The sequence below is a fragment of the Heptranchias perlo genome, chromosome 35 (assembly GCF_035084215.1).
Source record: "Heptranchias perlo isolate sHepPer1 chromosome 35, sHepPer1.hap1, whole genome shotgun sequence".
NCBI classification, from domain to species: domain Eukaryota; kingdom Metazoa; phylum Chordata; class Chondrichthyes; order Hexanchiformes; family Hexanchidae; genus Heptranchias; species Heptranchias perlo.
This window is the reverse complement of record NC_090359.1, coordinates 12545482-12572852: the sequence shown is the minus strand read 5'-3', so window position 1 is coordinate 12572852 and position 27371 is coordinate 12545482. Positions and strand designations below refer to the sequence as shown.

The following is a 27371-nucleotide window of genomic DNA, read 5'->3' as shown; positions in this document are numbered from 1 at the left end:
GCAACCGCACTTACAATGCTGTGTACAGTTCTGGTCACCACAGTACAAAAAGCATAATGCAGCTATTGAGAGGATAGAGAAGAGAGCAATCAGAATGATTGAGCGGGTGGAAGGATTGAATTATGTTGAGTGATTATGTAAATTGGGCATGTTCTCACTGGAAACGGGAATGTTTAGAGGTGATACTATTGCTGTTTTTAGGTTTCTAAATCGACTGGATAATGTAGACTGTGACAAAATATTTCACCATGTCCAGAAGAGTAGAACCAGAGGAGACGGCCTGCACTTGAAGCCAGGTAAATTCAAAACTAAGCTCCATAAAGAATATTTCAGTGAGCAAGTGGTCACTCTATAGAACAGGTTCCCCAGGGAGGTGGTGAAAGCAGTTCATATTGAATCATTCAAATGCAAATTAGATAGAATCTTACAGAAAATAACATTTCTCATTTCAGTATCTGAGTAATTTGAGACATGACATGTGGTAAGTGTCACATGTTTGGGAGGAACAGGTGCCTTTGGGCCTATGGTTCCCAATGCTCTCGATGACTGGGGGATTCCTGGCCTCGTGTCTGGGTCTGTTGTGGATTCATTGATAGAGATTGATTGCAACGATTAGTCAACAACCCCATTGTCGTTGTATCATGTGACTAACCGGATAGTGGAAGGCGAGCTGGATGGACCTTGGTCTTTTTTCCATCCAGCAATTCTTATGTTTATGGACACACGAGTGTGGCTGTGGGGCGGTGCCCAGTGAGTGGAGAACAATGGGTGGGCACAGTGTGTGTTGCCATTTCAGAGAGTATACTATCCTCAAAATCCAAACCATTCCCAGGGGGGATATTGAAGTCCCGTCATTAAACAGTTAAACTTGATATCCAACAACAGAACAGAGCTCGGACTCTGTCTCCCACATGAATGTGGAGATACTCGAGGGCCCTCGGGGCTGGTGGGAATGCACCAGGCCTGAGTCAGCACCGACAAGAGAACTGGAAACTAACAGAACAGGAAACAACACTGAATTGTGCAATGATGTAGTTTTCCTTATACTTTCGTAAATTTACAGTGGGAAAGGATCTCAGAGTGAGTGACTGTGTATCTGAGAGGGCAGGCAGTGTGTGAGAGGAACGAGAGGTGTATAGGATGGAATAGAAGGAGCAATTGAGGCTGGATTTTACTATTTTCATTATTTAAATAATTTAACAATTAGAGTCAGTGGATATTTCACCATATTCTTTAACTCGTCTCTGAATTTACTCTGGGTCCCTGCATAAATAAACGGGTTTAGGCAGGAACTCAAAAGCTGAAGCATAAATCCGCTTTCCTCCAGAATAAAATTTGAATCATCGAAATTGGAACCTGAGAAATAACTAACGTTCGCAATTCGCACATAGAGGAAAGTTATAAGAAACAACAACCATAACAGGATGAGACTGCCCGAGATACAGAAGAGCAAAACGATGGATTTCCTCCGGTTCTCCATCTCTGGGTCACTCTGATTCTCAACGTTGCTGCGGACCTGGAGTCTTCTGCGGATTCTAATGGCCGCTAAAATGTGTCTGACGGTCTGAGCATTGAGCAATAAAATCACAATGAATGGGAGACAAGGGGTTAAAATGCGGTGAATCCAGTCAAATGCAGCCCATGCGGGTGAGGTGTAAAATATTAACTTGATGTTGCAGAACCAGGGTATGTTGTTAATTGTATACAAAGGTTCATATATAAAATACCAGAATGTATTTTTTAAACAGCTCAGGACACAGACCGTTCCGATAACCACAGCCGCCGTTTTCTCGGTGCAATATTTTGTTTTCAGCTTCTGGCAGCAAATGGCTACAAATCGATCAAAGGTGAACACGACCGTTACCCAGACAGAACTGTCTCTGATTGCATAAATTAACACAAAACTGAGAGAACAGACCGGAGTGATGGACAGGAAACTGAATGGGAAATAAATACCAACAATGCGGTTTAATATCACAGCCGTGATAATGACCAGGAGATCCGTCACCGCCATGGACACCAGGTAGGAAGTGATACATCTGGAGAGACCGCACCTTCCTCGGGACAGGATCACAATCACCGCCAAGTTAGCTGTAAGAGAGAAGGAGAGAGACAGAGCATGTGTACGTGTGTGAGAGAGAACAGGAGCGTTAATGATCCGACTCCCAGCAAAATAATCCAATTGACAGGATTCTGTGTGAAACTTATAGCTTTGACACTTGATCCTGAGTTGAAAACCGATCCTTACCCTCTGGACACCTGTATCTGTGCTAAAATAATCATCCGCATTGAAATCAGACAGGCCAAAGACTTCAGAATGTAAATGAATATAATAAAACATAATGGGAACAAGAAACCCATTAAAACCAATGCGGGAACGTCAAATAGACAAGAAAAGAAACAAATCTTAAAGAATCAGTAAAATGGTTCATAATAAATGCGAAGATTAGGTGACAGGAAAATAAACGTATTACAGAAGATTTTTTAAGAGAATCAATAATAAAAGAATTGACAATGAAACTGGAAACAACCAATAAAGTACAAAAAACTTGCATTTAAAACCGACCATGTCCTGTCGGAGCCCAAATCGCTCTCATCCGATGAATTCATAGAATCATAGAAAGTTACGGCACAGAAGGAGGCCATTCGGCCCATCATGTCCGTGACGACTGAAAAAGAGCTATCCAGCTTTATCCCCCTTTCCAGCACTCGGTCTGTAGCCCTGTAGGTTACAGCACTTCAAGTACACATCCAAGGACTTTTTAAATGAGTCGAGGGTTTCTGCCTCTCCCACCCTTTCAGGCACTGAGTTCCAGACTCCCACCACCCTCTGGGTGAAAATAATTTCTCCTCAGCTCCAGTCTAGCCCTTCTACCAATTACCTACAATCCAAGCTGTCGAATTATTCACTGTTGGAAGCACAAACACAGCGCGGTCTAAGTTTGGAGCAAATCCAGATTCATTCATAAAACGGACACTTGTTACATTGTTTATATTTTTGTCAATAATTGGCTGCCCAATAATGTCCCTTCAATCAAGTCAGTTATTAAATTCAGTCGGGAATTATTTAATCACTGAATAATCTCAATCGATAAAGAACTTGTTGAAATTATTCCGTGCTGTAAATAATTATCAAAACGAAGACAAGTAAATGAATCATTTAATAAACCCAGTCAGTAATGAATAAATCCAGAGATTAAATTCAACCAGTAGCTTCACGATTATACAGTTCCGTCTGTAATTGGTTGAATTATTAATACATCCAATCAGTATTACATATTTTTGATTTAATTTGCTTTAATTAATGAAACCGTAACTATCAGTGAACCATCCTGTATTGGTGCCTGGAATGCTGGCATCAAACGCAAAGAATTTTCACCCTGATGTTGCTGTTTAGCGGATCGCCAGCGGTTCCACTTCTTATTCATCTGTAGAGGCTCCGATATATCTTCAGGGGCAACTTCACAATTAGAGTGGAAATGCCCTGAGTAAAAAGGAATGGTCACGGTACCCGAGGGTTGAGAGCGTCTGTAGAACCGAACCCCACCACCAGTCAGTCTGCAGCAAGGAACAAAATAATTTCCTACATATCTTATAATAACGTGATAATACCACTCACAACACAACGGCAGCAATACAATATATTCTCTGATATAACAGAGTACACCTTCCACAGTGCAGCACCAATAAACACAACATAACTACATATACACCGGAATAACAGTGGGATAATTCACCCACAGTAATAATGTTCATAACACAATAGAACTACATCTACACGGTGAGAACAGTGTGACAATTCACTTACAATAACACAATAGACCTACATGTACACCGTGATAACAGATGAAAACATTGTCTTCCTTTCAGCCACAAACTCCATTCCCTCGCCATCGACTCCATCCCTGTTCCTGGCCATTTTCTGAGGACGAACCAGACTGTTCACAATCTTGGCGTCCTATTTGACTCTGAGTGCAGTTTCGGACCCATATCCTCTCCACCACCAAGGTCACCACCTTCCACCTCCGTAACTACTGGTCTCTGCCCCTGCCTTAGCTCATCTGCTGCTGAAACCTTCATCCATGCTGTTGTGACCTCTAAACTCGACTATTCCAATGCTCTCCTGGCTGGCCTCCTGCCTTGCACCCTCCGTAAACTTGAGCGCATCCAAAACTTTGCAGCTGGTATCATAACTCGCAACAAGTCCTGTTCACCCATCACCCTTGAGTTCGATGATCTACATTGGCTCCCTTTCCGACAACACCTCAATTTTAAAATTCTTATCCTTGTACTCAAATACTCAGCCTCGCTCCTCCCAATCTCTGTAGCCTCCTCCAGCCCTACAATCCTCCGAGATCTCTGCACTCCTCCAGTAACAGGGCCAATAACACATCAGGTAGTGGTACTGGTAAAGCCGAGAAGCGCACAGTTAAAGGGGAGAAACGATACAGTTAAAGCAGAGAAATGATACCGTTTAAGGAGAGAAATTATACCATTGAAGGGGAGAAATGATACCATTAAAGGGATAAATTACACCGGTAAAGAGCAGAAATGATATAATTAAAGGTGACACATAAAAGGCAGATATTTATACTGTTGAAGGGGAGAAATTACACAGTCACAGGGGAGAAGTGATAGTAAAAGCGGCGAATTTATACATTTAAAGGGGAGAGATTGCACTATTATAGGGGAGAAATATTGGTAAAGGGGAGAAATTATACAGTTAAAGGAGAGAAATTATACTGTTAAAGAGAAGAAATTATACCGGTAAAGTGGAGAAATTATATCATTAAAGGGGAGAAACGATACAATTAAAAGGGAGAAACGATACCAGTAAACTAGAGCAGTGATACAGTTAAACAACGATTTCCATAACTAATAACTAACTACAATACTTTACCTGGAACACTGATAGCTGCAAGGATGGGATAATAAATGGCAAATAACAGTCCTTTAGGTGAACCGTGCATTTCTATCAGAAGCTCTGCTCTACATTCAAGGGTTGACACAGTTATACCTGATGTCAGCCTCCAGGGAGACAATTCGGTGCTTTGGTCTTTTATATTAATTACAGTAATTGATACAAACAGATTAGTGCAGCCGTTGCCAGGCTCGTGTTTTTGTTTTGATGAAATTGGATCTGACACAGCTCTAAAGTGAAATACCGAGAAACCACAGTATGATCCCGATTACATTTCTTCAGAAAAGATAATGAAAAGCTTGACAGGCAGCTGCCATTGGTGAGGGTGAGCCTTGTACACGAGGAAGACCCCGGGTTTAAACACCTCTTAATGCTGAATTAACAGATCTCAGCACAAGGTATAACTGATCAGAGACACTCTCCTTCTGCAACCGGAAAACGCAGCCAATTTCTCGATCCTGGTCGGACACCCCATTTAACCCACATCTCTGCGTATGATGTGGACAGGTCCAGTTCAGCACGGTTACATTCAGTGTGCAACGTGCCCAATTCAGCCCGAGCCATGTGCATTAACTCTACCTCCACTACCTGTGTGTGGTCAGGATACTTGTCCGACATCCAATCTTGGATGAGCCCCAATTTCCTTCAGTTTAACATTGCGAAGACTGAAGCCATCGTGTTCAGCCCCGCCACCAACGCGTATCCTCACCACCATTTCTATTCCCCTCCCGGCTACTTTCACAGGCTGTATGGAGCTTTGGTCAGACCCCATCTGGAGTACTGCATTCAGTTTTGGGCACCACATCCTCGGAAGGATGTGTTGGCCTTGGAGGTGGTGCAATGCAGATTCACCATAATGATACCCGGGCTGAGAGGGTTAAGTTATGAGGGCAGGTTGCATAAACGTGGCTTGTATTGCGTTGATATAGAAGTTTGAGGGGCGATCTAATTGAGGTGTTTAAAATGTTAAAATTATTTGATAGATTAGATTGAGAATCAATTTCCTCTGATGGCGGAATGAAGAACGAGGAGACATAATTTTATAAATTAGTGCTCAGTCATTCGAACAGATTCGGATGTGACGCCAAATGGTAATCAATGTCTTCTTTTTTAATAGTCAAATCAAACATGTGAAAGTATCCAATATTATAAGACAGTAATAATAGAGTGAAGTCACTTATCATACAGATATTAAAACAATATCACACCGTTTGGTCTCTGGGCAGAGTTTGTAATTAAGTTGGCGGTGTAATCCTCTCAAGTCTTCTGACAGTTTCGAAGTCTTTTTACAGCTTGGTCGATCTCTGGACAGAGGTTGTAGTCTTCTGACAGCTGGGTGAACTTCGCTAATTGCTCTGCACCGTCCTCTCCCCTGAGCTCAAAAGATGTTGGGTTTTGAAAGCTCCGTGGTAGGAGCCTCACAACATATACGGCGTTCTTATTCATAAAACTCTTCTAGATTTATGAGGTTATTTGACCACAAAATATAATGTTGCCAGCTTGACCCATCCGGTCACAAAATCCTCCGAAAGAAAATTTTTTTAAAACAGAATTTAAGTGGTCAGCTTAACTCATCTTGTCACAAAACCCTCTGCAAAATGGTTTGTCACAGAGGCCAAGTGACCACTGATTGCTCCTCATACATCGAGCTGCCTGCCCGCATTGTGTTCTTATCACCATCCCTGCTGCTTTTCCTGAGTCATTGTCCATAGCTGTCTTGCCTTACAATGGAAATGGTCAAGGTCAGTTTTTTTTTGTTCGGTCATCGGATGTGGGCGTCGCTGGCGAGGCCGGCATTTATTGCCCATCCCTAATTGCCCTTGAGAAGGTGGTGGTGAGCCGCCTTCTTGAACCGCTGCAGTCCGTGTGGTGAAGGTTCTCCCACAGTGCTGTTAGGAAGGGAGTTCCAGGATTTTGACCCAGCGACAATGTAGGAACGTCGATATATTTCCAAGTCGGGATGGTGTGTGACTTGGAAGGGAACGTGCAGGTGGTGTTGTTCCCATGTGCCTGCTGCCCTTGTCCTTCTAGGTGGTAGAGGTCTCGGGTTTGGGAGGTGCTGTCAAAGAAGCCTTGGCGAGTTGCTGCAGTGCATCCTGTGGATGGTGCACACTGCAGCCACTGTGCACCGCTGGTGAAGGGAGTGAATGTTCAGGGTGGTGGATGGGGTGCCAATCAAGCGGGCTGCTTTGTCCTGGATGGTGTCGAGCTTATTGAGTGTTTTTGGAGCTGCACTCATCCAGGCAAGTGGAGGGTATTCCATCACACTCCTGATTGGTGCCTTGTAGATGGTGGAAAGGTTTTGGGAGTCAGAACGTGAGTCACTCGCCGCAGAATACCCAGCCTCTGACCTGCTCTTGTAGCCACAGTATTTGTATGGCTGGTCCAGTTAAGTTTCTGGTCAATGGTGACTCCCAGGATGTTGATGGTGGGGCTTCGGTGATGGTAATGACGTTGAATGGCAAGGGGAGGTGGTTAGACTCTCTCTTATTGGTGATGGTCATTGCCTGGCACTTGTCTGGCACGAGTGTTACTTGCCACTTATCAGCCCTAGACTGGATGTTGTCCAGGTCTTGCTGCGTGCGGGCTCGGACTGCTTCATTATTTGAGGGGTTGCGAATGGAACTGAACACTGTGCAATCATCAGCGAACATCCCCATTTCTGACCTTATGATAGAGGGAAGGTCATTGATGAAGCAGCTGAAAATGGTTGGGCCTAGGACACTGCCCTGAGGAACTCCTGCAGCAATGTCCTGGGGCTGAAATGATTTGTCTACAACAACCACTACCATCTTCCTTTGTTCTCGGTATGACTCCAGCCACTGGAGAGTTTTCCCCGATTCCCATTGACTTCAATTTTACTAGGGATCCTTGGTGCCACACTCGGTCAAATGCTGCCTTAATGTCAAGTGCAGTTATTCTCACCTCACCTCAGGAATTCAGCTCTTTTGTCCATGTTTGGACCAAGGCTGCAATGAGGTCTGGAGCCGAGTGGTCCTGGCGGAACCCAAACTGAGCATTGATGAGCAGGTTATTGGTGAGTAAGTACCGCTTGATAGCACTGTCGACGACACCTTCCATCACTTTGCTGATGATTGAGAGTAGACTAATGGGGCAGTAATTGGCTGGATTGGATTTGTCCTGAGACTGTGACCCCTGGTTTTGGGCTCCTCAGCCATTGGGAACATCCTCCCTGCATCTGGTCTGTCCAGTCCTGTTCGAATTTTATATGTTTCACTGAGATCACCTCTCATTATTCTAAACTCGAGTGAATGCAGGTCGAGTCAACCCAATCTCTCCTCATAAGTCAGTCCTGCCATCCCAGGAATCAGTCCAGTAAAACTTTGTTGCACTTCCTCCTGGCAAGGACTTCATTCCTCAGATAAGGAGACTAAAACTGCACACAATACTCCAGATGTTGTCTCACCAAGGCCCTGCATAACTGCAGTAAGACATCCCTGCTCCTATACTCAAATCCTCTTGCAATGAAGGCCAACATACCATTCGCCTTCCTAACTGCTTGCTGCACCTGAATGCTCGCTTTCAGCGACTGGTGTACAAAGACACCCAGGTTTCGTTGCACCTCCCCTTTTCCCAATCTATCACCATTCAGATAATAATCTGATTTTACAACCAAAGTGAATAACTTCACATTTAACCACGTTATACTGCATCTGTCATGTTTTTGCCCACTCACCCAACTTATATAAATCATATTGGAACCTCTTTGTATCCTCCTCACAGCTCATATTTCACCCCAGCTTTGGGTCGTGTACAGGGACCTTGGAACAGAGGAACATTAAAGTGGACGAGGAGCAAGAGGAAAGTCACCTGTTTCTGTCCTGTAAGATCCTAAGCTTCATTGAGAATGAATTCATGAAGCATTTCTACATCGTATTTTTTGCAACATTGTAAAATAGCCCAAAGTAGTTCTCTTGCCCAGTATATCCAGTTTGTAAAATCTCCCTGAAATATTTACATGTAAATCAAACAGTCAGAAGAGGGTAGGATGGACCTACACTACACTTGAATGTATTGTTATCGATTGGGTTTAAAGTTTCCGAACACTATTTGTCAATAGTGTGAGGAAGCTCAGAGTGAAAGTGAGGAGGGGCCGTCTGACTGCAGTTTCCACTGGAAGAAAATTCACCTTCAGTGTGTACAGTGAGCAGAAATGAATTGCTATTGTTAAAAGTTCCCACTAACTTGTTATTCTACTTTAACAGAACAAGCCTGGATCTCCTGCTATGTTTAAACACTAAACTTCAGTGATTATAGCTTAAGTAAAATATTACCATGATTTGATTTAAATGGAGGCGTGGTTTCCACCTGCCAAAGAATGTTGTCTGAAGCGAGGGTGTTTGCTGCTAACAGCTCCCATCCTGTTTAATGGACCCCCTGAATGTCTGATTTACCAAAAAGAAACCCAGCTTTGTAAAGTTAAACATTCTCATTAATCGGAAGAACATTTTATGAACAAATTTCAGTATTTCATAAGGCAAGGGTGGCCCAGACATGGATTGTACCCAATTCAGTGTAAAGTTATGAAAACCACAGCCAGTTTAGCGACCAGGGGACATAACCTTAAAGTTAGAATTAGGACTTTCAGGAGTGAAGTGAAGAGACACTTCGACACGCAAAGAGTGGGAGAAGTTAGGAACACTCTTCCCCAAATGGCAGTTGATGCTAGCTCAATTGTTAAATCTATTATCTCAGATTAAAATTGTGACCCAAAAGGTAAGGGATATGACGAAGGCAGGTATATGGAGTTATGTCATGGATCAACCATGATCTCTTTGAATGGTGGACCAGGATCGAGGGGCGAAATGACCTTCTCCTGTTCCTATGATCACTCTTCAAATACAGTGAATGATAATAATGTAAATAGTTCATCCTATTTTCAAATTGCAATAAAATCTTCAGGGCCTGTCGTGAGGGGAAGCTGAAGATGAGAAACTTCTGTCTGCTCACAAGACAGGTGAAATTCAAATCCAACAGAGTTAAGTCACAACCTCTGGGCTCCCCATCCCTCGCCCTCTCACTGTGCCTGTACCCAATAGGCACATCATTGCCCCCTGTGTACATTAACCTTTACACTGAGCATTTGAAATCTACCTGGAGCCCCACCCCCACTAAACAAGAATCTTTACATCAGGGGCAGGGATCTTCAATCTTGGAAGAGAGTTCCAAGTCCACCGACTCTCAATCTGATTGGTGTTTGGACAATTAGCTCCAAAAGGGAGAGTTTAACTGGAGTTTGGAGCCCGTGTGGGGATTCGAGTGATCAATGGATGCGGAGCACCAAGGGAGAGATTGGGCCGTCAACCAGCTGCCACCAGTCCCTCAGGCCAGTCCCACTGTTCCTTCAGAGCTCATTTACCTGCACAATGAGGGCCTGGCAAGCCTTCACCCATTGCTGCAGCCATCCCTGGACTGGGCCTGGATACACTATTACCAGACATTCTGCCACTACTTACATGGACCCATTAAAACCCATTTCACTAACAGGAGGAACTGTGGAGGAGTGCAGAGTGTTACGAACAGTATTGAGCACTCATTGCATGCTGATTGGAGCCAGATAATGAAAAATGAGCAACCAGCCATTAGAAGATACAAGTAGTCACTGCTTTATTGGTCATTTGATAACTAGTTGAACTGGGTTTGCTTGTGTTTCCTGTACAGGAACAAGGCGATCAAAGAAGCAGAGATCAGAGAGCCAGCGGTCACAGTCAGGGCCAAAATCAGGACCACCTCAGACTCCACACCTAAAAAATAGAACAAGAAACCAAAGGTCAGAGTGAGTGAAGGAAATACTGAGGGGAAAATGGAAACTAGCAGTCAGCCAACTCACCACCCGGAGACCTCTGCTGCATCCTTTGCTCAACCTCATTAAGGGGCTCAATTGCCAGGTCTGTCACATCAGGATCCAGAATGACCAGGGGTCCAAGTAAGGCCTCACCCTCCCACTTCAATTCAGCATCACTCTCTGCAATATCAAACATTCCAGTTAGAGAGGGTAAAGGGTGACCAACAACAAGGGGATCAATGACCTACCAGGTCCAGATATAAGATCCCTCCTTCCTCTGGAATCAAGTCGGAATTCCCTCGTGGCACTGCAGTTACCCAGATGACAACAGGCACACACGTCATTGTTGGATTCTTCCAATGGGGTCCAGCTAAACCAGAGAATCCGTTTATCAACCAGGTTGTCCATCACCCTTCAATACAACACATCCCTGAGCGAGAGAAGGAACTTACATATTCTGGAAAGTACAAGCTTTGTTCATGGAATCGCTCCGATCCACTGCAGCAACTTTCAGGTGACAGGTGATGAAAATCTGAGGGACACATTCAATACAAGTTGTTATTTAGTGACCTCCTCCCAACATGGGGAACCCCAATGTTTGGCTTCCTCTTACCAAGGAACGGTCATCTCCAAAGAAGCGGAACGCATCCAGGTCAAACTGGAGTTTGTCCAGCTCACGTTCACCTCTTGGCAACACAAAGGTTGAAAAGGAGTCCTCAGCTTTGCTGTCCAGGAGGCAACTGAAGATAGATTAAAAAAGGGACAAAGTGAATTCAGTGAACCCATTGAGACATAACCAGCTGGAGAAAGCAGAGAGCTCCTTACCCATGGTAGTCAATGATGTTGTATCTTGGGGTGGAATCCTTGTCTGGGCTCAATGTAGCTGCACAGCTGTCAATGTAGAGCTTCAAGGGCATGTGGTTGGTCATTGAAACAGAGGCCTCAATGTGAATGAGGTCACCCAGGTAGTAGACAGTCGAGGTGCGCTCTGTAAGCCAATCATCTGAAGTACAAGAGGACAAGGGTTGGAGACAGTGGATGTAACTCCCAGTGGGAGACCGCAGAAAAGCACTCCCCATCCACCCATCACATACCGTTCATAAGACGCAGTGAGAATGACAGAAGCCCTTCTCCAGACTTGGTCGAGCTGAATGGGATCCAGGTGGGCTTGATAGGGTCACTGCTCACATTGCCCTTCCTGGAAGGACAGGAGAGTAATTTCAGGACAACTTCACAGAACTGCACCTGCTGTAGACCTTATTTGCCACAGAGTAAAGTTTCTTACCTAAAATAATGGCACTCAATTGGAATGATGGCTCCATTCGTTCTCACAATGACAGATCCATGAGCATTTGGGGTGTGGTTCAGGTGGGTGGTGTAGACCAGGAAATCTCCAGCCATCTGAAAGACATCAGGTTAAGGAATGAAGAGCTGGTCTCATTGGACAAAAGCTATTTCTGGTCATTTTCCTGCCCTGTTAAGCAGCAGTTTGAGGGGTTTCAGCTGTTCCTCAATGACACATGATTGAAGCAGCTCCACCATTGGTTGAAGTTGCCTCGAGCAGCCTCTGTTACTCTGCTCAGTCCACTTTCTATCATAGGGGACTTCAGGCCTGCAGTCAGAAACCCTGAAATGATTGGCACTGCCAGATTTGATGAGCATTCTTTCCCATGTAGAATAGAGCTTTCACCTTAAGGGGCTTCAAGTTAACCCTGATATGGAGCACAAAACAACATCACTTAAATCTCATCTGTGTCCGTGGAATCAAGGGGATTGGCAGGAGTAATAACCAAAAGTGGAGTTCCCCTTTAATACATTGTATCCCAATTATTATTCCACTTGTTTCATTTTTCAAGAGAAGTCTCAACAGGAACTTCTACATTGAACATTCATTGACCACAAGTTGAGGCAACAGGCCTGAATATCCACGAGAAGGCACGGAAAAGATAAATCAATTGAGGCACAAAAGAACAGACTGGTTTGGAGGAATGTCGGTAAAGGTTCAAGGTCAATAGAATTGAATCTCAGAGTTAGAGAGTAGTAATGACCCATTTAAGAAAGATGCAGTCCCTCAGTGACAAGTTGAAGTTCTTTTTAAATATAAAGCTAAGATTAACAGGTCAATATAAAGTAGTTGTTTCACACAGGGTGATATTTAACAGTGGGCAAGAATTTATACACTGATTTCATTCAGGGATCTCCTCAGTGGCTGGAGTTTCTGCCGACGTTAATGAATTCAGAGTGGGCAGTAAACGACACAGTGAAATTGGAGGAAGAATTGAGGAATCACATTACCTGCAATCTGCTGCCACATTCATGGAGCCCATAGTCAAAGAGGACAGTGTGGTTCTGAGAGTGGATCCCAGTTGGCCAACAACCTGCTGTCCCCAGGGTCAGGTCAGTAGCTTTAATCAGGTGCCTGGTTCCAAATAAATCCATGTCTACCCTCACCAGCAGGTTCTGCTCTCCACACTGCACCATCACAGTCTGCAGTGGAGACAGACTTCTCCCCTCAGACACACTGAAATGGGAACCAAAGGGAGGCACAGGGAGAGGGACTCTCTGGGGCACAGGGGTGGGTTTTACTCTTCTCCATGGAAATCTCTGGCCTCGAAACTGTTCCCAAATATCAGAGCAACAAACCACTCCAACTAACACCAGCACCGAGAACAAACCTCTCACTACAAAATCCCCCATGATACCAAACAACTCAACTATTCCTTTACCCACCAACCAACACCTTTTATACACTGCAGTCACCTGACTCCAATTCAATGAGTCGCTGTTGTGAGACGATTGGATGTCTTTCAGAAAAAAACTCAATATCTTTCTGATCCTCCTTTCATTCAATCACTTCCATTGTCCTATTTCATAAGTTTCTTTCGAAAAATAAGAAAAAAAGAAAAGAAAAAAGACGGAGGGAGAGAGCGGTGCAACTGAGTACAGAGATACAGAGAGACACCAGCAGAGGGAGGTAGAGAGCGGTGTAACTTAGTACAGCGATACAGAGAGACACCAGCAGAGGGAGGTAGAGAGCGGTGTAACTGTGTACAGAGAGACACCAGCAGAGGGAGGTAGAGAGCGGTGTAACTGGGTGCAGAGATGCAGAGAGACACCAGCAGAGTGTCCAGGAAACCAACCTTTTATCTGAAGTCTGAGGCGAGATCTAAACTGCACAGTGTCGAGGAAGCATTACTGTGTATCTAACGCATGTTGTACCTGCCGTGTGAGTGTTTGATTTGACAGTGTAGAGGGAGCTACATCTGCATATATCCCGTGCTGTACCTTTCCTGGGAGTGTTTGATGTCACAGTGTGGAGGGAGCTTTGCTCCCTATCTGACCTGTAACTGCCCTTCTGCAACTGGAAAGTTTCTCCTTCTTTACTCTTTGAAAACCCTTCACAATTTTGAGCACCTCTATCAAATCTCCACTTTATGTTCTCTGTTCTAAGGAGAACAGCCCCAGTTTCTCCAGTCTCTCCACAGAACTGAAGTCCCTCATTCCTGGCACCATTCTAGTAAATCTCCTCTGCATCCTCTCTAAGGCCTTGACATCCTTCCTAATATTTGGTGCCCAGAATTGAACACAATACTCCAGCTGAGGCCTAACCAGTGTTTTATCAAGATTTTGTATCAATTCCTTCCTTTCTATTCTGTGCCTCAATTAATAAAGCCAAGGGCCCCACTTGATTTTTTTAACAGCCTTCTCAATTTGTCCTGCCACCTTCAAAGATTTGTGTAACTACACCCCCAGGTCTCTCTATTCGTCCACTCCATTTAAAATTGTTCCATTTAGTTTACATTACATCTCCTCATTTTTCCTACCAAAATGTATCGCTTCACAATTCTCTGTATTAAATTTCATCTGCCATGTTTCTACCCATTTCACCAGTCTGTCCATGTCCTCCTGAAGTCTGTTACTATCCTCAACATTGTTTATTACATTTCTGAGTTTCGTGTCATCTGCGAACTTTGAAATTATACCCTGTACACCCAAGTCCCGGTCATTAATATATATCAAAAAGAGCAGTGGTCCTAATACCGAGCCCTGGGGGACACCACTGTATACTTGCCTCCAGTCTGAAAAGCAACCGTTCACCACTACTTTCTGTTTACTGCTCCTTAGCCAATTTTGTATCCACGCTGCCATTGTCCCTTTAATCCCATGGGCTTCAATTTTGCTGACAAGTCTATTATGTGATACTTTATCCTCCCTTAATCTCTCCCTGCGTAGAAACTCCCCGACCCATATTCATGGCCACCCCCTCGACCTTGCCATCTCACGTGGCCTCTCTACTCCCATCGTCTCAATCATGGATAAGGCCATCTCCGATCACTTCCTTGTAACCCTCTCCACCCATATGGAATCATAGAATCATAGCAAGGTTACAGCACGGAAGGAGTCCATTCGGCCCATCGAGTGATTACCGGCTCTATGGAAGATCAATCCATGCAGTCCCACTCCCCCAATGCACATCACAGAATGAACTCAGGAATCCCACCCCACTTTCTATGGGTCGGGGAGTTTCTATGCAGGGAGAGATTACGGGAGGATAAAGTATCACATAATAGACTTGTTAGCAAAACAGGCTGCGGTTATGGTGCAGACTGGGATCCAGGGCTGAGGCTGTGGTCATCAGTTAGTCTGGGAGTGGCACAATCTGGTTCATGACTTGCCGGGTGTGAGAGTAACACCAGGGAGTCAGGCTGGCGTTTCGAAGGGTGTGGGTTCCAGCTCCCAGTGTTTCCAGAATGTTCTGTGTGTGTTTCACTGAGACTCGGGCTTTACAGTAAATATTAAAAGGATTGTAGACAAATACTTGGCCATGAGCTGCTGAGTGACCTGTCGGGAGATTGTTGCTTGCTTCCCTTCAGCTTGTGGGACTGTGTTTTTGGTGCACTGTCCCTTTAAGAGCTGTGGTCTGCCTCATTTCTCAGTGTGATTGTGGGACTGACTCAGAAGCGAGGGAGGAAGCAGCAGCCACAGCCCGGACTGCAGGCAAATTGGGAGGCTGGGATTAAAAGGCTGTTATTCCTACACCGGGAGTTGAACCCACGCCACCTGCAGGAAAACCAGGAATCCTAACCACCAGACCACATGGGAATGGAAGGAGGAATCAACAGCAAGGGCACTGAGACAACACCCAGAAGGTTAAGGGGCGATTTAATGTCGGTGTTCACAATTATGAAAGGTTTTGACAGACGAAATAAGGAGAAACTGTTTCCAGTGATGGGAGGGTTAATAACCAGAGGACACAGATTAAAAATAAATGGGAAAAAAAGCCACGGGCGGGAGGAATGCGGAGAGATTTTTTTACGCAGCGAGTTTTTATGATCGGGAATGCACTGCCTGAAAGGGAGGTGGAAGCAGGTTCAATAGTAACTTTCGAAAGGGAATTGGATAAATACTTGACCGGAAAAAATTGCAGGGCTGTGGGGAAAGAGCCGGGGAGTGGGACTAACCCACTTCCTTCTGTGTTCATCCCTGGAAAAAACTCTCCCCCAAGTCACTTACAACGGCACTTTCAAATTCCCAACTGTCTATTCTTTGGCCATTCATCGCCAGATCTGGCTGGACCACATAAAGCACTATCGGGTCCTGTCTCCTCTGACAAAACTGCTCACTATTCCAGGATCATCCTGGAATGTAAAGATAACCCCCGGATTCTCTTCACTACAAACCATCTTCTTAAACCCCTCTCCCATCCCCTCTCCACCCTCACCTCCAACAACAAGTGCGAGGAGCTCATGGACTTCTTTGTCACTAAGATTGAGACCATCCATTCAGCTGCCTCTGCCGTTCCCCTCCCTTCCCCGAGCTCACCAAGTTTCTCTCCTATCTCCCCTCATGCCCTCTCTGAGCTCATCTTGACCATGAGACCCACCTCCTGCTCCCTCGACCCTATTCCCTCCAAACTTCTGAATACACAACCTCCTTTCCTGGCCCCATGTTTGCTGACATTGTTAACGGTCCCCTCTCCTCAGGTACTGCCCCCTCCTCATCAAATCTGCCGTCATCACCCTCCTTCTCAAAAGACCCACCCTTGACCCTCTGTCCTTTCAAAAGACCGCCCCATCTCCCACCTCCCTTTCCTCTCCAAAGTCCTTCAATGTGTTTTTGCCTCCTTATTCCGTGTCCATCTTTCCCACAACACCATGTTTGAATCCCTCCAATCAGGCTTCCACTCCTGCCACAGTACTGAAACGACCCTTGTCAAATTCACAAATTGCATCCTCTGTGACTGTGTCGAGGGAGATTTCATCTTGATCGAACCCTTGATCGAACCAGATTCACTGAAATGTGAAGCATCTGTGGTGAATGTACGTTAAAAGCCTGCACCACTTCCTCGTTAGTATAGTGGTGAGTATCCCCGCCTGTCACGCGGGAGACCGGGGTTCAATTCCCCGACGAGGAGGTTATTGCTGCTTTCGAAGCTTCACTTTCATTTATCTGCAATATTGGATGTTGAAAATACAATGAAAAACTGACTCGGCCTTTCCCACTTCTCCAATTTGATTTCACAGCGATTTTAAAAATCTGCTCTCTGCCTCACGCTTCAGCTCGATGTGAGAACCACAATGATGGGCAAGAAATAAAACGCAGAATCGCGCTGTCACCAGCCGAAAACAGAGAGAGACAGGTCTCGGAACAGGCGCAGACATGAAAGATCTCACATACAGCAATGAAAATGATGCATGTTTCAGTGAATCTATTTTAACTACTTCTTTGATGACAATTTGTTTAACTTTCCGCGTGCCACTGTTGAAGGAAGACTTACTTTCTATCTCTTTGTTAGTCAAGGTCCAGAGGAAAATGATGTGGTGAGCAGGGAAAAAGTGACAGAAAGAAAGAAAGAGAGACACTCAGAAACCCGTATAACAAGTGAGACAGACATAGTCATATTCACACATACACAAACACACACATTCCTAGCAACATAAACACTCACACACAAACAGAGTGAATTAAAATTCCACGGCTTTTAACACCTCAAGTTTTATGCTCATTTTAATTGATCTGCAAGATTTCACGAAATCTACGACAGAAATAGAACAAAAATCAGCCAAATTATCCATATTCTGTCTCTCAGTATTTCTGAGTCACTCCATGTGGATGTGTGTCTGTTTCTGTGTGTCTGTGTCTGTCTGTCTGTCTGTGTATGTGCCTCATATTTTCTATATTTTCCTGAGAAGATCTCTGTCTCTTTCTGTCTCACTCTCTCCCGCGTTACCCACATCATGATCCAACATGTGATGCAAAAGTGGTCGGTAATTTTTCTTTCAACAGTGGTCCGTGGAAAGTTAAACAAACTGTCATCAAATGAACAGTTCAAACAGATTCACTGAAACGTGAAGCATCTGTGGTGAACGTACATCCCCTTCCGGCACCAGTTCCTCGTTAGTATCATGGTGAGTATCAGTGTCAATCACCCTGGAGACTGGGGTCAATTCCCCGACGGGAAGGTCTGCCTTTAGAAGCTTCACTTTCATTTACCTGCAACATCGGATGAGGAAAATACAGTGAAAAACTGACTCGGACTTTTCCACTTTCCACGATTTAATTTCACTGATATTCCAGCAGATTTTAAAATCTGTTCTCTGCCTCACTCTTCACCTCGATGTCAGAACCACAATAATGAGGAAGAAATAAAACGCAGAATCGCTCTGTGAACAGACCCGGGTTAATTCACCAGCCCAAAACAGAGAGAGACAGAAAACTGCTCATTATTCCAGGATCATCCTGGAATGCAAAGATATCCCCGGTATCTCTTCTCGAGACAAAACGACTTCTTGGACCCCCCCCCCCCCACCCTGCCTCCTCCACCCTCACCACAAAAATTGCGAGGAGCTCATGGACTATTCTGTCACTAAGATTGAGACCATCTGTTCAGCTTCCGCTCCAGTGGAAAACTCTCCAGTTTCTGGAGTCATACCGAGCACAAAAGTACCCGCGACATCGACCACCGAGAAGGAAAAGGGCAGCAGGTGCACGGGAACAACACCACCTGCACATCCCTTTCAATTCACACACCATCCTGACTTGGAAGTTCATCGTCGCTGCGTCAAAATCCTGGAACACCCCATCTGACAGCACTGTGGGTGAACCTTCACCACACAGACTGCAGCGGTTGAAGAAGGAGGCTCACCACCACCTTCTCAAGGGCAATTAGGGATGAGCAATACCTGCTGGCCTTGCCAGCAATGCCCACATCCCATGAAAGAATTTTAAAAATCGTCCAAATTACCTATGGTCTGTCTCTCCGTATGTCTAAGTTACTGTATGTTCATATGTATGTGTGTGTTTCTTTGTGTAGGTGTGTCTTTCTGTGTGTGTATGTATCTGTCTGTCGATGCATGCGTGTGTCTGTGTGTGTCTCACATTTTCCATGTTTTCCTGAATGCATCTGTTTCTCCTTCTTTCTCTCCCACTCTCTCCCGCGCTCCCCACATAATTTTACTCTGGACATAATCGAACAAAGAGAAGATCTTCCGAGTCTGCTTTCTCATCTGCGCCTGTTCCGAGACCTGTCCCTCTCTGCATCTCCGTCTTTCAACAGTGGCCCGTGGAAAATTAAACAAACTGTCATCAAATAGTAGTTCAAAAAGAGTCAGTAAAACATGAAGCATCTGTGGTGAATGTACGATCACAACCAGCATCAATTCCTCGTTAGTATAGTGGTGAGTATCCCCGCCTGTCACGCGGGAGACCGGGGTTCAATTCCCCAACGAGGAGGTTATTGCTGCTTTCGAAGCTTCACTTTAATTTATGTTGGATGTTGAAAATACAAAGAAAAACTAACTCGGCCTTTCCCACTTCCACAATTTGATTCCACAGTGATTTTAAAATCTGCTCTCTGCCTCACGCTTCAGCTCGATGTCAGAACCACAATGATGGGCAAGAAATGAAATGCAGAATCGCACTGTGGACAGACCGGGTCTGAGTCACCAGCCCGAGACAGGGAGAGACCAATCGACAGAGAGAGAGAGAGAGACATTCAGAAAGAAAAAAGACGGAGATACAGAGAGAGACAGGTCTCGGAACAGGCGCAGATGAGAAAACCGACTCGGAAGATCTCACATACAGCAATGAAAAGGATGCATGTTTCAGTGAATCTATTTTAACGACTTCTTTGATGACAGTTTGTTTAACGTTCCACGCACCACTGTTGAAAGAAGACTTATTTTCTATCTCTTTGTTAGTCAAGGTCCAGAGAAAAATTATGTGGGGAACAGGGAAAAAGTGACAGAAAGAAAGAAAGAGAGAGACACTCAGAAACGGGTAGAAAAAGTGAGACACACGCAGACATATTCACACATACACAAACACACACATCCATAGCTACATACACACTCACACACAGACACACCGCATGTACACACAAACATACACCCTCCAATAACCTGAAAGTAACACAGGACGACTTGCCAAACAGCAGAAGCAGCATGCTGCAGACAGAGCTAAGCGATCCCACAACCAACGGATCTTCTGCAGTCCTGCCACACCCAGTTGTGAATGGTGGTGGTCAATTAAACAACTAACGGGAGGAGGCTCTGTGAACATCCCCATCCTCAATGATGGTAAAGCCCAGCACGTGAGTGCAAAAGACAAGGCTGAACTGTGAGCAACCATCTTCAGCCAGAAGTGCCGAGTGGATGATCCATCTCTGCCTCCTCCCGATGTCCCCACCATCACAGAAGCAAGTCTTAGATCGAGGTGAAGAGTGACGCGGAGAGCAGATTTTAAAACCGCTGGACTATCAGTTCATTGAAATTGAGGAAAGTGGGAATCTCCGAGTCAGTTTCACACTGCATTTTCCACATCCAATGTTGCAGATAAAAACTTTGACAGGCGGCGAAAATTTAACGTCCTCGTCGGGGAATTGGACCCCGGTCTCCGGCGTGACAGGGGGGGATACTCACCACTAGACTAACGATGAATTACTGCATTGATTCTACACTCACCCCAGATGGTGTTAAAAATGCTTCATGTGTCAGTGAATTTCTTCAACGATTTATTTGATGACAGTTTGTTTAATTTTCCACGGGCCACTGTTGAAAGAACCTTTTACATTTCCTTCTCTTTGTTAGACAACGAACAACTGACTCTGTCTTTCTTTCGTTCTTTCTCTCTATTATCGTGGTGAGCATTTATAAGACGCCAACTTTTAATTTTATGTCTTCGCCGAGCTTCTTCCTAAAAAAAACTACAGAGAAAAATAAACAGCTGATTGTCGCTTTCAGAATATTATTGAACAGAGACTGTTTGGAGACTGGATGCAGAGCGATTGTGATTTTAACTGACTCGTGGTTAAGGTGACAGATTAAAATTTCATTCATTTCCCTCGCACAGGTTCGAATCTGAGAGACTTCAGATCCCGTCATTTATCAACGTGTTCATCTCTGCGTTTCAAAATTCAACAGGTTTCTTGTGGAATTAATAATTCTGAAGTGAATTAAAATTCCACAGCATTGAACACCTCGAGTTTTATGCTCATTGATCTGTGAGATTTCACGAAATCTACGACAGAAATAGAACAAAAATCAGCCAAATTATCCATGTTCTGTCTCTCCATATTTCTGAGTCACTCCATGTGTATGCGTGTCTGTGTCCATCTGTCTGTGTATGTGCCTCATATTTTCTATGTTTTCTTGAGTCGGTCTTTCTCTGTCTCACTCTCTCCCGCACTCCCCACATCATGATCCAACATGAGACGGAAAAGTGGTCGGTAATTCTTCTTTCAACAGTGGTCCGTGGAAAGTTAAACAAACTGTCATCAAAAGAATAGTTCAAACAGATTTACTGAAACGTGAAGCATCTGTGGTGAACGGACATCCCCTTCCGGCACCAGTTCCTCGTTAGTATCATGGTGAGTATCAGTGTCTATCACCCTGGAGACTGGGGTCAATTCCCCGACGGGAAGGTCTGCCTTTAGAAGCTTCACTTTCATTTATCAGCAATATTGTATGAAGAAAATACGGTGAAAAACTGACTCGGACTTTTTCACTTTCTCCGATTTAATTTCACTGATCTCCGAGCAGATTTTAAAATCCTCACCTCGATGTCAGAACCACAATAATGAGGAAGAAATAAAACGCAGAATCGCGCTGTGAACAGACCCGGGCGAATTCACCAGCCCTAAACAGAGAGAGACAGAAAACTGCTCATTATTCCAGGATTATCCAGGAATCCAAAGATACCCCCGGTGTCTCTTCTCGACCACAAACCGACTTCTTGCACCCCCTGCCTCCTCCACCCTCACCACTAAAATTGCGAGGAGCTCCTGGACTATTTTGTCACAAAGATTGAGACCATCCGTTCAGCTGCCGCTCCAGTGGAAAACTCTCCAGTGGCTGGAGTCAGACGGAGCACAAAAGAAGATGGTAGTGGTTGTTGGAGGCCAATCATCTCAGCCCCAGGACATTGCTGCAGGAGTTCCTCAGGGCAGTGTCTTTGGCCCAACCATCTTCAGCTGTTTCATCAATGACCTTTCCCCCATCATAAGGTCAGAAATGGGGATGTTTGCTGATGATTGCGCAGTGTTCAGTTCCATTCGCAAACCCACAGATAAGAAGCAGTCCGTGCCCACATGCAGCAAGACCTGGACAATATCCAGGCTTGGGCTCATAAGTAGCAAGTAACATTCATGCCAGACAATTGCCAGGCAATGACAATCTCCAACAAGAGAGAGTCTGACCACCTCCCCTTGACATTCAACGGCACTACCATCGCCGAATCCCCCACCATCAACATCCTGGGTGTCGCCATTGACCAGAAACTTAACTGGACCAGCCATATAAATACTGTGGCTACACGATTAGGCCAGAAGCTGGGAAATTCTGTGGTGAGTGACCCACCTCCGGACTCCCCAAAGCCTTTCCACCATCGACAAGGCACAAGTCAGGAGTGTGATGAAATACTCTCCACTTGCCTGGATGAGTGCAGCTCCAACAACACTCAAGAAGCTCGACACCATCCAGGACAAAGTCGCCCACTTGATTGGCACCCCATCCACCAACCAAAACATTCACTCCCTTCACCACCGGCGCACTGTGGCTGCAGTGTGTACCATCCACAGGATGCACTGCAGCAACTCGCCAAGGCTTCTTCGACAGCACCTCCCAAACCCACGACCTCTAACATATAGAAGGACAAGGGCAGCAGGCACATGGAATAACACCACCTGCACGTTCCCCTCCAAGTCACACACCATCCCAACTTGGAAATATATCACCGTTCCTTCATCGTCGCTGGGTCAAAATCCTGGAACTCCCTACCTAACAGCACTGTGGGAGAACCTTCACCACATGGACTGCAACGGTTCAAGAAGGCGGCTCACCACCACCTTCTCAAGGGCAATTCGGGATGGGCAATAAATGGTGGCCTCGCCAGCGACGCCCACATCCCATGAACGATTAAAAAAAGGCAATAATGGCGCGGCTGGGATACAAAGCCATGCTGGCAAAGCTCAATGGATTAGCAGTCCATCACCTCAACCACTCAGCCACCTGGTCGCAAGAACAGTGCAAAGAAAGCCCTTTTATTTGATTCTTTCAAGGCAAAAATCTTGGACTCAAAGGTCAGAGTCAGAAAGCCGCTTTTCAATCACCAGTTCCGAGATTCTGGACAACACCCTTGTGAAATGGTAGCGTGGCCGAGCGGTCTAAGGCGCTGGATTTAGGCTCCAGTCTCTGCGGGGGCGTGGGTTCGAATCCCACCGCTGCCATAATTTGAGCTGTTAATTATTTTACCCTCATCACCAAAATCTTTCTTTTCTCAGCAGTGTCATGCGTGCCATTAATGTTGTTGGGGCACAACTGCCACACCTGATGTACATCGTCGTGATCGTTTTGTGATTAACACTCTGCGTTGTGGTCGCAGTAACATCGGTGCGAATCCGAGTCTCCACAGAGTTTCATTTACCGATTTTTTCCTTTCCCACATGTGCTGAGAGGATGCAGCAAGAAATCAATCATTAGAACATGAAAGGAAAATGTTTTGGTGAAACCTTTCAATTCCGTCAAATCCCACCTCTCTCACATGCCTGTACTTGATGTTCCACAGTTCAAACCCGCCTCTTCTCCCAGCTTTTTCTTCCTTCCACAGTCAAGAGGCCGCCTTTCCTTTCCTCCTTCCATTTCATGGACACTTTCCTGCTCCATTGCCGACTCTAACATTCACTTTCACGATCTCACTCCTTTAAGTTTGTTCTGCTCCGACCGCTGTTTCTATTGGGCACATGTCCCATTCACACCAATGTTCATTTGTGCCTTGAAACCAATCGATACATTTCGATCTGCGTGACCGCTCGACATACAAACACGACGAAAGCAGGGCTGGTCTCTGGAAAGACAGCCGCCCGATTGTTCACGAAATTTACTTGGGGAATCTTGTGATCCAGGGGATGGTAACTGAAGAACTGGTTTTTGTTTTGATGCTTGTTGGCTCTTTTCTCTCAGCAGTTGAGTTGCGTGAGTGACGGGCAGCGCTGCAGAGCTGTGAATGGCGGTTGAAAGGTTCACATTTGGCAAGTTGGGGCGGTGCAGTAAGATCGGAAGTGTTCCGCCTTGATCTTAATAGTTCTGTTGAAACATGCGATTGAATCGAGTAGAGGATAAATGTAAAGAGCGCCTGTGGGGAAAAAGGAGCGATTACAGGCCATGAGCGGAAGGTCTTTCAAATTCTCGTGGCGCAGGACGCTGTGTGCGGAAACGGCAGATTTTAAAGCGCGTGTGTTGGAAAGTAAAGTGCGATCTTGTGTGTGAGAAGAGCACAAGAAAGTTGTGCTTGAAGCTGCGCCCTTGAGGCAAGTTGCAGGTTGTCAGGAAAACTGCGATAGTGAAAGCACAAAAATAAACCCAGAAACTGCTGGCAACACTCAGCAGGTCAGGTAGTATCTGTGGGGAGATACTCAAGTATTTATCCAATTCTCCTTTTAAAGTTACGATTGAATCGAGCTCCACCATCCTTTAAGGCAGTGCGTTCCAGATCATAAAAATTCGCTGTGTAAAAAAAATCTCCTTATTTCCCTTCTGGTTCTTTTGCCAATTATCTTAAATCTGCGTCCGTTGGTTGCCGACCCTCCCGCCAGTGGGTGAAGTTTCTCCTTATTTACTCGATCAAAACCCCTCTTAATTTTGAACACGTGGATTACTTCTACCCTTAACCTTCATTGCTCGAAGCAGAACAATCCCAGGTTCTCGAGTCTCTCCACACAACTAAACCCCATCCCTGGTATAATTCTGGGAAATCTCCTCTCCATCCTCTCCAAGACCTTGACCTCCTTAATAAATTATAGTGCCCAGAATTGGACACAATACTTCAGATGAGGCCTGAACAATGATTTATAAACGTTTAACATAACTTCCTTGCTTTTGTGCTCTATTTCTCTATTATTAAGCCAAGGAACCGGATGCTGTTTTAACGGCTTCACCAACTTGTGCTGCCACAGTCAAAGATGTTGATGAAAACTGTCGAAACTTAACACTATACAAATGCATTAACACCCAAACAAGTAGTACAAGGAGAAACTTTATTGAACCCCAACTTGTATACAAGTGGAAGTGCACCTCAAACAATGGTTGAGGGTGCAACTTCGCGGAGTCAATGAAACAGCTCATGTTTATACAATTCATTAGGCAACGCCCACCTGTTACAGAATATGGGCGTACACGTACATTCTTTATTGGCTCAGGTAGTTGGTCAATCAAGTGGTGAGCCAGCCCCCGAACATTCACAGCCATCACGTCGGCCTGAGCAGATGTCAGCTATTTTCTTTCTCTCTGCATTCCTGTTCCTTGTTATCAGTAAGGCTGGAGCCAGTCTCAAGGCATCATGGCCATTCATCAACTCTATTATTATTCTATTCTGTCCTTATCTTAAGGAAGGCCAGGCTGTGCTAGGCTTAATTATCAACATACCATGGCTCAAACGCAATCACACAATTGTGCTTACTTTGTGTTTGTGGCTAATCCTATCATGTGAGTTAATAAAGAGTTAATATGGTCAAGTATCCCGTCATGCACTTCCACAAAATCACCAGTAACACATTGGGTGAGAAAGAATAACACAGCACAGGCCGGGATAGCGGAGAGAGACAGAGACACGTGTTGTGATCTGTAACTTTTTATAAACACTTCAGTTTATTTCACTCCGTGTGCAACACCGTGCGATCTCCCCTGGTGTGTCAGGTTTCAGTGTTTATACAGAGTGTAATGTATTGAATTGTCTCTTGGATCACACGGGGTGGTAGACGGGGGTCTGTGTGCGGAGGGTTCGGGGGGTGAGCTCTGATTCCCGCCCTCTTCTGGATTGAAAGGAGAAAAGAATGAATGAGAGAGAGAAGCGATGTGGGAGAAGGGATGATGGAAGAATTTGTCTGTGAATTAATTAAAGTGGCCAAAAATAAGATAATATTAAGATATCATCAGCAGAACATTAATACAAGCTGTAAAACAAAAGCAAAATACTGCAGATGCTGGAAATCTGAAATAAAAACAGAAAATGCTGGAAATACTCAGCAGGTCAGGCAGCATCTGTGGAGAGAGTTCTGATGAAAGGTCATCGACCTGAAAGGATGTTTCTCTCTCCACTGATGCTGCCTGACCTGCTGAGTGTTTCCCGCATTTTCTGTTTTTATTATTAATATAACCTGAGCTCTCTCAAGCGTTTGTTGGTCGATTCACTGATAAAGCTGGGAATTGAGGGGAAGCTGGTTCATGGCGAACCCCAGCTCTGAATCCACCCGGCAGAGAGTTCAAGGAATGTTTAATATAAATGAGATTCACCGACAGTCTCAGAAAATCTCTCCTTGATGGTCGGTCTCATTCTCCCGAAGTGAGGAATGAGCGGGAGGGGCAATTCCACCCGGGGTTATATTTTATTCCAAGAGAATGACCCAAAGTGCAGTTTACAGTGGGGCTGAAACAACTCAATTGGGCGAGCGTTCAACAGATTGTAAAGGGCCCTGGTTCGATCCCGGGTTTCAGCAGTTTTGGGTTATTTTGTTTCTTCTTCTTTGGGCCGATTCTCGAACATTTATTTGCACTGACATTTTTACCCGACACAGAAAGGTTGGGGATGGAATAGAGAGACATCAAGGATGTCTGTATTTAGCTTTTATTTCTCTATTTCCTTCTGCCTTTCTCTCTGATTTTTGTCTCTCTCGGTGCCCGATGAACATTTGATTTGATGCATTTGTCCTAAACTGATGCCTTTTCCACATCTCAGGGCGGTCAGACACGCTCTGTCTGTCTGTTACTGCTTGTGACCATTAACGGGAACAGGCCGCGAGTTAAACATTTATCAGCAAACTGCCAGAGAGATAACACAGCGGGAATAAAACACATTGCCTCACATTGTTAGACACCGAGTGACACAGATTGTAATGTGTGTCAGTGGACAGACCCGGAAAACAGAGTCCGAGAAAGGAAAGAAATAGAGAGATAGAAAAGAGTGATAAAAAGAAAGAAAACCCTTTCTCCACCCCAACAACAACAACTTGCATTTATATCGCGCCTTTAACGGAGTAAAACGTCCCAAGGCGCTTCACAGGAGCGATTATCAAACAAAATGTGACACGGAGCCACATAAGGAGATATTGGGACAGGTGAGGTAGGTTTAAAGTGTCTTAAGGGAGGAGAGAGA

General features: G+C 45.0%; 2 protein-coding genes, 1 long non-coding RNA gene and 2 other non-coding genes across 5 annotated transcripts in view; 3 read left to right on the top strand and 2 right to left on the bottom strand.

The window, feature by feature from the left end:
* Positions 1-205: 205 nt before the first annotated feature.
* Positions 206-2466, top strand: LOC137302068 (uncharacterized). Its single transcript, XR_010958413.1, has 2 exons — positions 206-296; positions 1814-2466. It is a non-coding gene; the product is annotated as an uncharacterized lncRNA (long non-coding RNA).
* Positions 1184-4970, bottom strand: LOC137302067 (probable G-protein coupled receptor 139). The gene is made up of 2 exons (XM_067971758.1): positions 4901-4970; positions 1184-2091 (listed from the first exon to the last, which is right to left on the bottom strand). Exons 1-2 carry the CDS (start codon positions 4968-4970, stop codon positions 1184-1186), a joined length of 978 nt encoding a protein of 325 aa, XP_067827859.1.
* A 5554-nt stretch (positions 4971-10524) lies between these two features.
* The window catches only part of LOC137302066 (zona pellucida sperm-binding protein 3-like), a 113469-nt gene continuing 96622 nt past the window's right edge, over positions 10525-27371 (bottom strand). Inside the window, exons 7-9 of the mRNA XM_067971756.1 lie at positions 10976-11097; positions 10773-10907; positions 10525-10686 (exon numbers count right to left, since the gene is read on the bottom strand). Of these exons, the coding sequence (XP_067827857.1) occupies positions 10568-10686; positions 10773-10907; positions 10976-11097 (376 nt within the window). The 3' untranslated portion in view covers positions 10525-10567. The remainder of the gene's footprint in view (positions 10687-10772; positions 10908-10975; positions 11098-27371) is intronic.
* Positions 17071-17142, top strand: trnad-guc (transfer RNA aspartic acid (anticodon GUC)). Its single transcript has one exon. It is a non-coding gene; the product is annotated as a tRNA-Asp (tRNA).
* Positions 23370-23451, top strand: trnal-uag (transfer RNA leucine (anticodon UAG)). Its single transcript has one exon. It is a non-coding gene; the product is annotated as a tRNA-Leu (tRNA).